Source organism: Schistocerca cancellata, chromosome 9, assembly GCF_023864275.1.
Source record: "Schistocerca cancellata isolate TAMUIC-IGC-003103 chromosome 9, iqSchCanc2.1, whole genome shotgun sequence".
Taxonomy (NCBI): domain Eukaryota; kingdom Metazoa; phylum Arthropoda; class Insecta; order Orthoptera; family Acrididae; genus Schistocerca; species Schistocerca cancellata.
Genome location: NC_064634.1, coordinates 410,845,700 through 410,857,930, shown reverse-complemented (window position 1 = coordinate 410,857,930; position 12,231 = coordinate 410,845,700). Strand labels below are relative to the sequence as shown.

Below are 12,231 nucleotides of genomic sequence, written 5' to 3'. Positions count from 1 at the left end.
CCACCCTCGGAACTCGCCCGCTCAACGCTCGCCCCACCGTCTCGACTCTAGCCAGAGCGTCGAGCAAAACGACTCAGGTGTCACGGCTGGTCTCTGCGGTCTCAGCTCACGCAGTAATACAGCTCGCGGCTCGACCTACTCGACTCAGCGCCTCTGCATCGGAGTCCGTCTCTACTGGATATTGTTCTTCGTAGTAATACCGCTATGTATATTACATTATTATGTTATATATTTAAAAAGAAAGATGATGAGACTTACCCAACAAAAGCGCTGGCAGGTCGATAGACACACAAATAAACACAAACATACACACAAAACTCTAGCTTTCGCAACCAACGGTTGCCTCGTCAGGAAAGAGGGAAGGAGAAGGAAAGACAAAAGGATATGGGTTTTAAGTGAGAGGGTAAGGAGTCATTCCAATCCCGGGAGCGGAAAGACTTACCTTAGGGGGAAAAAAGGACAGGTATACACTCGCACACACACACATATCCATCCATACATACATACAAGACACAAGCAGACATTTGTAAAGGCAAAGAGTTTGAGCCAAACTCTTTGCCTTTACAAATGTCTGCTTGTGTCTTGTATGTATGGATGGATATGTGTGTGTGTGCGAGTGTATACCTGTCCTTTTTTCCCCCTAAGGTAAGTCTTTCCGCTCCCGGGATTGGAATGACTCCTTACCCTCTCCCTTAAAACCCATATCCTTTTGTCTTTCCTTCTCCTTCCCTCTTTCCTGACGAGGCAACCGTTGGTTGCGAAAGCTAGAGTTTTGTGTGTATGTTTGTGTTTATTTGTGTGTCTATCGACCTGCCAGCGCTTTTGTTGGGTAAGTCTCATCATCTTTCTTTTTAAATATATTTTTCCCACGTGGAATGTTTCCCTCTATTATATTCATAACATTATTATGTTATGTATACATCAATTGTTTTTATTTTATTTTTATTTGTTTAAACTGATTAGATTAGGTTCCTGATGACTCCTCTTACAATAGGATTTTTATTATGGACACTCGAATTTACGCTTTAATTACGAGCGAACCGATAAACGTATCGCAAAATGTGATACACCAATATTTTCCTTGTTTTATTCTGCGTAAGGCTATATGCAGCACTTTCGTTTTACAGTCAAATCTATATTTTTTTTTATTCTGGTACGGATTTTGCGATTTTAGGCGTCTTCGGAAGGAAACGTTCACTTTAAAAATATATGGCTTGCGATGGATTTGTATGAGGTTAACGAAATTTTAATACATTATAGCCAAATATATTGTTAATGTAAATCTCAAGTTACAACATTTTCCGATCACCCAAAAAACCACGATAGTGCAAAACAAATCAATAATCAAAAACTTTGTCATATCGTGGAAATTTCAATAAACAATACAAAATTCTTACTCATTATCTGTGTTACTTCAAAATAGGATCAAATAAGATCAAAATACAGGTATAGTACTGGAATAAACCAAGTTTAAAGGGCAATGTGCCTTCCATTTATTTTCTATTGTAAATGAGCGGTGAGTCATGAAAAAGAGCTAATTCATTTCAGGGAGTGAACAGTTCTGATCCAATCTCTGAAAAGAACAGTTTTGCCCATCTCTAATGTAAACGGTGAAATTCCAGCTTTATTGCTCGATCAGTTTATGAAGAAAGGTACATTATAGAAATAATGGCAATAAAAAAATTCAAATACTTATAAAATGTATGTTGATGCGTTTTCCAAACAAAAATTGCAGAGAATATAAGGCATTATGTTGTACGTAATAGTCTCAGGTTCTAGTGGTTTTTTGCATTTTGCCCTGCATCTGTTGTAAGCAAGTTTGGCCATCACCAATTCTGTGTGTGTGTGTGTGTGTGTGTGTGTGTGTGTGTGTGTGTGTGTGTGTGTGTGTTACCTACTCACAAGAACAGAAGCATTACAGCATTGACAAATCTGGCTTCTATTCGAAACACTGAAAACCGCCTTCTGATTATGACTGGCAATGTCACTTCACTTGTGTTGCACATCTTTTTAGTTAAATCTGTTGATTTGGGTGTAACTTTTGGCTTTGAGGTCTTCTCACAGTGGATGCAATCTGTTAGAACATTCTAGATGCTTACCACAATGCCAAATTTCTGTATTCCCATATTATCAAGACAATCAAGAAATTTATGTTCAGTGTAGAACTGGGTTTTCCCTCTTTTACATGAAGCGGTCATATCCTATAACCGATTAACACACATTTTGCTTGTTACTATGTACAAGTGTGTGTGTGTATGAGTGTGTGTGTGTGTATGAGTGTGTGTGTGTGTGTGTGTGTGTGTGTGTGTGTGCGCGCGCGCATTTGTATGCTATTAAAACAGTTAATATTAAAAAACAGTTAATATTAAAATACAAGTTTTCATCCTTTACGTGCCACCTAGTGCAACGAGACTATACAGTGTGTAAAGGGAAATTTATATATGGTTAGTCCAACTTAATTATTCAAGACTTCATAGGAACACGTTTTGTAAGCCTCACTTAAAACAGAAATCATACTCACTCGCAGAATTTGACTGAATCATCATTTAACGCAAATATGAAATACAAAGTTATATCACAATACTAAATACACAAAGGAAACAAGGAAAAAGGGAACAACAGAACAATAGCACCTCTTATAAGAAAACTGTACAAAGGTTCTAGAACAAAGACTTTACTGCATAAATAAAGAAACCAATGCATGTAACAAAGTTATGCCAATTATCTGAAAATGCCAAAATAAGTTTTCAAAATCTGTCCATTACAGGATCTTTCTCTTATAAATTTAATAAACAGTAAGAACAATTTTGAGTACCGACTGTAGAATACGTATGGGTGTTTTCGAATGTGCAGTTTTAGAATCAAACAGCCTTCAACGTTTTTATAAATTACTATTTCTGTCTTGCAAAACAGATAAAGACTGGTATGGTTAACAACCAAATGATTAAAATGGGCTCAATATACAGAAGACAATACAAACATAGGTTTTTACACTTCTCATATGTCTACCCTCTGTACACATGAGATCCATAAGTTTGTAAACCTTTCCATTCAAAGCCTGTTTTAACATTTTGCTGCTCTTCAGACAGCTTGAAACTTTTATCAAGCATAAGAGCAGAAGATGTAAACAGCCTTTATGCAGTCATTATTTTTTTACTTTATTTTAGACTTACAATGTATCAGACTGCTGGATGTGAGATAGCACTCACACATATAAGGTCTGATGGCAATGCTTAACTGTGTCGCGAAAGCCATTTGCTATTTATAACATCGGATATATCTTGCTTAATTTCATGATTTTATCATTATTACTCAAAACTGGAACTAACAACATGATTTCACATGTCTTGTGGTAATAACAAAGATAGTATTTAGTAACGTCTTTAAAAACTTTGGTCGTGGTAGTCAGTATTAAGCAATTAAATATTTTAAGTAAACCAAAGTATGAAATCAAACTCATTATTCCGTAAAGTCTGATACCACAAGATTTGTGATTTGTTTTCCGGAGAGGGCCATCATGTTCCAACCGTTAACATATACAGTTTTAACATAGTTCCTACAACTTTAAAAAGCAATTTTTGTTTCTTCTGTGGTTCCAAAGCACAGATAAATTACATCTGCAAAAAACAAAAACAGAATACACGAAAGCCACTTCATTCAAATCTCAGTTTCTGACTGCTAATTGTTGCTGTCCATTTCACTAGTATATTTTTACACAAGTTAGCTGTGACATTCAGACAGCGCTGCCGATGTCACACAACGTGTGCCTCTTCACTGATGACACAATATCAGCTTCGCTTGCCACACTCAAAAGTCTTCACGATCATTTATCCACAAAAAATGTTGATTTTTAGCAGGAAAACTGGTATGTGCATTTTCGATTACACATAATATATGTACATACAAACTGATTACATTCGACAGGTCCATGAACCTATAAACTCATAACATGCAAACAAATCAATTTAAAACAACTGCCAACAACAGTTTTTTGCTTTCATTTTCAAAAAGTTACAAGGTAACTTCCTAACACACAATCACACTCACACACATCTGCTCACTCACTCTTCTCAGTACACCCAGAACGCGCGATAATTTATCACTTACTATCACATGCATTCCCCTTCAGGCTGCTTAAATATAACACAATGAATAACCACTGCCTAACAGTCATCTCCCCAGTTTCTCGTAATATGGCGCACAAAGCAAAGCAACTTTATAATTTTCATTTGTGTTATTTTATTGTCTTAGTTTTGAGTCACTTTCTGGGATACGGACAAAAAATACATCCTCAATAATGTGAAGTCTGTCACTTTGCTCTTCAGTGTGGCACAACAGTTTTCAAAATACTATTCACTATTAACTTCCCCAACACTCTCACTTCGGCATGTACAAACACACATTTCAGCAATATTTAACAATAACAACATGCTGAAATATACCTCTATAACACTCATCTGTGACAAACTGTTGCATTCTATGAGCTCCTATTGGTAAATTCACAGTTTTAAATGCAAGTTACTTGCCTGAAGCCCTTTAGTTCCTTGCAACAAGAAACTAAGGAACATAAAAACGCAAATATATGCACAAAAAAGAAAGTTACAATGCACAAATAGCACTGTATTTTATAGCAAATCACAGCTTATATGCACTTTTTCATTGTCCACTGTAATACCGGACTTTGGCTCCAGACTGTACCGCTGTTGATGACATCTCCTTCAGAACATCGTCCCATGCTGAAAGAGAGAGATTGAACTAATTAAAAAAGACACAGCTTCACAATGAAGAAAGAAAACACACATCAGTTATGTTGCTGTAATGTTTCTTACACATCTTTGAACCTCTTTCCACTGGAATGTTGTCTACAAGAATTTTCTCTCTCCTGCATGAAGTTATACATTTCAATATCATTAAGATAAAAGAGAAAATCTATGTTATATTAGCCAAAAATATGTTTGAAGACAGTGAAAAAAAGGCCCAATGAAGTTGGCAATATCATAAACAACAGAATGCTAGTCACCTCTAAATTTCAAAGATATGTTAGTTCTACAGAAGCTTTTAATGGAGGTCTTCAAGTGTTAACTTTAGTATACTGCATGAATCTTTTGTCTTTTTCATCCTACATTCCCTTAAGATATCTTAGTTTTTGATGTAATTTTCCACTAAAAAGGAGAATAATAGCAATATAAAAGGCTCCAGTTATAATTCCATTTTCCTTCTCCCTCACTCTTTAAAACAGTGTCACCAAGGCCAGGCACACACTTCACTTGCTCACTACACAAACTTGCAGCACAGTGAAGACTTGCCAGCCTTTTTAACTACCATACCATAATGATGCAGCAGCACTGACTCTTCAGTACCATTACTGAAAGCTGTTTTGTTGGACTCTCAGATAGCTACAAAAATTTATTAAGTAATTCCTGTTCAAGCCAAAGGATAACTAAACAATTATCACAGATACTTGGGTCACTGGGGTACTTGCTATAAGACTACCCACCACAAGTGCCCAGTTCTTAAATTGTTGATATGCTACATAAGTCAGAGGATTCAGTATTCAGTTGGTCCTAATATTTTTCTACGACTTACAGATTTTCATGTCTGGCCATGATTTTATGTATATAATACATGCAAAGTTGCACCGTGGTTCAAAGTCCATATTAAAATATAGGTGCCCCTTAAACTTGCATGTTAAGTCAGTTCAAAGACCTGTGAAGGCAAAGATAAGCCAACATGTAACAGGATTGTGCCCACGTGGGTCATCAGTATAAAAACAGAATACAGTATTATCTGACTACTTGAGCAAAAGAATTTCACACCTCCACTCACAGCCCATATTGTGATAAACCAAACTTGCTCCCTTCACAATTTGTTACAATTTGAAAGTGTAAGGGAATAGTAGTCTCCATTTAAAAACATCATGAGACAAAGGTGTCCAAAGGAAATATTTTTATAACTCTTATTACAACTGGATTTAAAGTTGTTAATACTATTATACACAACACTGCCCAAAATGTTGCAAGGTGTAGGGACAGTCTACGTATATTTAAACTATGGCAACTCAGAATGAAGTTGCACACATGCAGCAGCAACTATTTATTGTTTACTTTGTCTTACGTAAACCTATCAGGCACGTGCCTGTCCTGTATCCTCCTCCCACCCAGGTTTCTGGCCAATTTTTCCAAACTCCACTAGTTTCCCTGATCTCTCGCCATCCTCCCCCAAAGTCATTTTCCTTCACTCTTCATCCTTCTCCTTCAATTCTTCTGCCAGTGCCACCACTTTGTCAGTAAACTGTTTGTTTGATTCAATTACTTATATCTATGTTGAGCTTTCTTCTCATTAACAGCATATACAGTCAATTCATTCTTTACTCTCATCAAGAGTCACATATATCTATTTTGCTGTGAACTTTCTTTACATCTAACTCTCACTTCCTTACAGTAACGGTACGGCCTTTGTCTATGAAGCCACAATAAATCGACTCATTCAGTAGTCTTTATTGTAGCTAAAAGCATACGAAAATGGCTTCACAACTGGAGAGAAAAACTGTTTTCTAAGTCAGTGTTGTAATTCCAATTTTGGCTGGAAAATGATCCGCAGGTCCCCCCCCCCCCCCCCTCCGTGACTCAATTACACAACATATCTTCAACAATAATGCTCCACATTTTTCAAAATATTGACCATGAACATCTAAAATTTTCAATTAATTGCAACAGTCTGCAATATCAGTGTACATTTCTTTGCTAACACCTTTCAACATCTTTAAGGATGTTGTGAGCCTTTTCATCTGAATGAAAGTACTGTCACTGTCATGACAGGTTTTTTGTCAAAGTTAACAAGTCTTAACAACTGTATGCTAGGGTACTGTCAAGGTACAAAATGAAATTACTTCTTTGGTTTTAGGCAGCTTAATGTTAAAAAAGAAATAGCTACGCAACAAACGTCATAACATTCTGGAGACATGAGAAACAATGTACAGAGCAACTTTATTTCATGTCCACAGCCATATAACCAAGATGGGTTTGGGCAGTTGCTTATCATTTCCATCAACTAAGCAGGCTATTCCCAAACTCAAGAGATGTGAATGTGTGGCATCTACAGCAATCACAATTTATAAAATGTCTTTGACTATTGTGTCGTGCTTTCACATTAACACCCAATGTTTCATCCCCATAAGCGGAGGACATTTTCAAGGGGGATTGTAGCTTCATTGTGTGTGCAGCTCCAGGAACCCCTCAGTCTCTGTTACAGTGCAACTGAACTGAGCAAAATTTTCCTGAACGTTCTGTCCGATACAGAACTTTATCAAGTGCGTTGACAGTTTTAAAAACTTTGTCGGTGAGGCCTTTACTCGGTTACTTATATACCTGTGAATGCTGTGTAAGTCATTAGTCTTACTGTGATACATAGTAAACTGAGTAAAGACACCGCTGACAGAGTGCTTAGAACTACTATTGATAAAAATGTGCTCTATCAAACAGAACATTCAGAAAAGTCTGTTCAATTCAGTTGCACCGCCACCACAACTTTATGGGTGCTTAAGGTGCATAAAGAATGTGTACCTCTGAAGACCTATCGTTAGTGTCACTGGTTCACCCACCTATTCAATTGCAAAGTTCTGGAAAACATTTTTACACTCATGTGTGGGCTTATTCCCCACATTTTGTAAGTAAATTATTAGACAGCATAATGGTCCAGCAGGAGAGCACAACAGTTTTGATATGCATTATACTTACTATCATTCTGCTCAATGAGGTGTCGCAACAACTGAACCACATTTCCCCTCCCAATATTGCACAGAACAGTTTAAGTACTGCCTCACAACCACGTATTTCAAACAGAACAATGGGTCTACAAACAAACAGATAACATGGCTATGGGAAGCCACGTAAGCCCAGTCACATCAAGTTTCTTCATGGAAATATTAGAGGGGCATGCATTTTCCAACAAAAAGCTGAGTATTTGGTTCTGCTATGTGAATGAAGTGTGTTTCGCTGAGGCACTACTGAGAGGAACTAAGTCATTTTCACAGGACTCTCAACAGGATTAATCCAAAGATTCAGTTGAGCATGGAGGAAGAGGCAGGATGGAGATTAAATTTTCTTGACATGCCAGTTTACAAGGAAGATGATGGTAGCTTAGACCACACAGTATACCAAAAACCTTCGCATGGAAGAGTGTTACCTAAACCAGGATTTGAACCACCACCACCACCACCACCACCACCACCACCACCACCACCAACAACAACAACAACAACAAAAATAAGGCATCATAAAAATAATGGCACATAGGGCAAGGAACATCTGCAAACCAGAGCTGCTTGATATGAAATTAAAACATCTTAGTAATGCAGTGCTCAAAAATGGTTACTCATCTGCTCAGGTAAAAAGAGTTAAAGTAGTAGTAATGATGCCAAGCACCAGTGAAATTTAAAGTTTTCTTGCCTTTCATTAAGGACATTACTGATCGCATAGGACAAAAATCTTGAAAAAACTAATCACAGTAATCTACAAATCCACCAAGAAGATACAGAAATCAGTTAAAACTGACCAAGGATGCTTGCAAACTGCTGAAAAAAGTACAGATTTATAGGATTCCGTGTGGTTGTGGGGAGGTGTACATGGGCACTACAATAAGAACAGTCAAAAACTGACAGAGCACAAGAGCAATTGTAGAAGGGGTAGATGAACTGTGGCTCTGCAGCTACAAGACCACCACATTTGTTTTGGCAAGACCAAAGTACTGACAGCCGCAAGCAGGTACCATGAAAGGCTATACAGAAAGGCCATAGATACTTATCCCAGGAATTTTGATAGAAAGGAGAAAGGCATTAAATTGAGTGACATCTGGATCTCATTGCTGAAGATGTGCGTCAGTCTTTCGTCATGGGGGGACAGCAATAGCGGTCAATGGCATCCAACAAAGACCAATTGGGCTCAGGTATTTCAAGCATGTGGCACCATGGTACTACGTGGGAATATACGAAACAGAATTGTGCTGCCATCAGTAGCGAGCCTGGGAGTGAAATAGACATTCAAAAAAGCTACAGTCCCCTTTGGAATGGTCTTCCACAGATGGGAATGAAACATTGGTGTCACTTTATAAATAGGAATGTGACATTTTCAGCCATGAAAGTCCACCCGGGGCTGAACCGCACAATAACCCTGGAAGAGTGGTTCGGTGTGGGGCGGCGGAGGGCTGAAGTGGACTGCAGTAGTCTTCGTGGGGTTGTGGACCACTGTGGCTGTGACGAGGTCAGAGCCTCTGTCATTTCTAGGCCCCCAGTTAACATACAACACAACTACAGAATTTTCACATTTCAATAATCTTAATGTAGGTTCTTCTGATAATCTTTCAGACTGACCCTCACACATTATACTTTTAGCCATACACATCTAAATATGTAAAAAGATTATGTAGTATTATAGTGTAACAGAATACTGTGGGTCACGTCCTGTTCCAATGAATGAAGAATTGTCGCATCTGTTAAAGACGTTTAAGGAAAGTATGGGGCGTAATATCGACAGACATACTGTGTGTACCAACAGAGAGTGTGTACAACAGAAAATGTGTGCAGAAGCCAGGAGATTGCTGAGTACTTGCTGAGCTTCTGGTATGCAGTCCATGTAACCAGAAGAGGCATACACAATAAATAGTATTATGAATATCTTAGGAGAAAAACAAATGATATTTTTTATTGTAATTTAAGAAAGCGTTTGTATTACTGTGAGATCGGTGGCACTCTAGTTTGAGTTCTCATAGAGAAATAATGTCTTAACGTTATGTTAATGGATTGAATTGTAAATGCACTTATGCAATAAACACATGGAAACGAATGGTTGAAAGTCAAAACACAATGTTCAGACGTCACTTGATAATTTCGTATAAGCCATTAGTTGGAAAGCTTTAGCAATTTCCTACAGCAGAGCAGATGAGTCTAAGAATCACACACGGGTGTGGCACAGCATAGCTGGTCCACAAAATTCTACATGGCATCCAGAATTACATACAATCCAGATTCGTAAAAAAAAGTTACTAACTCTGACTCTTTAACAGAACATTGCGACACACACAGTACAGGAGGCAAGTGAAATAGTACTGAGCGATACCAAACTAAACTCAACCAACAAACATGACAAACCCAAAATTGGTATTTTTTTATTTTTCACTAAGCATGTATGCAAAGAAGATTGAAGTTGCTACAGGCAACAAGAAAACAAACGAAGATACAGAGCTATGCAGTTAGTTGTGAATTCAAATTGAAAATTGCTAACCAGTATCAATTATATTACAGTGTCATTTGATGTGAAAAAGGGATAAATCCCATTCCAATTACTGACTAGAAAGAATTTCAACGGAGATCTTATCTGCGAGACACTGAAATCGTCAGTACTGCAGCATGCTACATCTCAACAGAACAAGCCGAGACAATCTTCAACCACGGACGGCACACAGCCACCATTTGATGAGATACATGTGCTGAGCAGTTGTCATACTGTGTGTGTGTGTGTGTGTGTGTGTGTGTGTGTGTGTGTGTGTGTGTGTGTGTGTGTGTGTGATCTATAAGAAAGAAGCCTATACACAATCATTTACGATAAATATGTAAAATATAACACACACACACACACACACACACACACACACACACACACACACACACACACAGAGAGTTATGACCTGTCTATTGTGACAAGGCATGGCTTCAGAAACAAACGTGTGGCTTTGGAAACAGAAATAAGTGAGATTTTTTAAGTTGCTGAAGTAACAACTGGTTGATAACAATATACAGTTAACAGCATTAATAAAAATTTGAAGAAACTAGTACTCATGTAACATCAGATTTAAAATATGAATTGAAAGAAAATAATCACAAAAAATTTTTTGACACTTTATACACTAAATTCAAGACTGAGCACAAATTTCAAAATGTTATCTTTGACCTGACAGACAAACTGGATACTATAAATACAACAGTATGTTAAGTTAAATGCAAAACAGGATACCATGCAAGAAACTATTTCTAGTAAGGTAACTGAAGCAGTAAAAGAGGACTTCACAGCTCAGACAACAGAGCAGGCAATGAAGTTAACAGATATTGACACAAAGGTAAACAGTCTCACAGAAACTTACCTGATAAAGTACATCAAATAGTAAATAAAGAGTTTAAGCAATATTTTCATAATTTTAGAGTTAAGTTTGACAAAGTACAAGTAGAGATTTCCAATACGAATATATGGATACACTCTTTAGAGCACCACAAGCTCTTAAATAATGATGACACACTTAACACTCTAGAAATCAAACTTCAAAATTTTGTAAAAATTGCAAGGAGTTTACAGAATAGTTCAAAAAGTGTGACGACAATGGACTACTCTCGTGACATAAGAAGGACATGGACAGATGGCAATTCAGTTGCATCACATTTTCGAGGGGAATAAAGACTACATCAATGAAATAATGTACGACACATTAAATGAATCACATAAATCATGATGAACGAACCCAGTGGGTTATCAATGCACGTCGAGAACACTTGCATGCAGGAAATACAAATGAAAACAGTTATCTATACTACAGGGCAAGGATAGTGAGGAGGACAGAATACCTAGAGAGAGGAGAAAGGGGGTGTCGAAATTATAACAGAGGAAAATTTGAGGTAACATTAACAAACCTCTTGGTTCTCGTTTAACAAAACTGTTAAAGAAGCTGACCAGTACTGTCTGACAAAAAATAAGGTCTACAAAGAATGTGGACTCATGGGATTGGATATTATGCAGGTAGACAGATCCTGGAGTGACTAATCTATACAGTAGGTCAGGTCCATTCAGAACAGAAATCGTCCCTACCACTTTTATGGAAATAGTTGAGGGTGGGTCACTTTCACGTACAAATAAAAGTAAGTTGTGCCGCACTACCTAAAAAAATGGAAATGGGATGCTTCAGCTATGACGCAATAAAGAATTTAAATAGGAGTTAGAGGGAGAAGTGATCACGCTATGGAAGAGGATATCGTACGAAACTAGAAAAGATAATTAAGGAGATTTATATATCCCCAAATGTAACTTGAGATATCAAGATCTACTCTGTTGTTGAAACACAATATATAATGAGATTTTCACTCTGCAGCAGAGTGTGCACTGATATGAAACTTCCTGGCAGATTAAAACTGTGTGGCCGGACCGAGTGTTTGAGTCTCAGTCCGCCACACAGTTTTAATTTGCCAGGAAG

General features: G+C 37.5%; 1 protein-coding gene across 3 annotated transcripts in view; it reads right to left on the bottom strand.

The window, feature by feature from the left end:
• Window positions 1-2,658: 2,658 nt before the first annotated feature.
• The window catches only part of LOC126100135 (mucin-19), a 529,587-nt gene continuing 520,014 nt past the window's right edge, over window positions 2,659-12,231 (bottom strand). For all 3 annotated transcript variants that reach the window (XM_049910669.1, XM_049910670.1, XM_049910671.1), the window contains one exon: window positions 2,659-4,736. In XM_049910669.1, coding sequence (XP_049766626.1) covers window positions 4,657-4,736 — 80 coding nt within the window. In that variant the 3' untranslated portion in view covers window positions 2,659-4,656. The remainder of the gene's footprint in view (window positions 4,737-12,231) is intronic.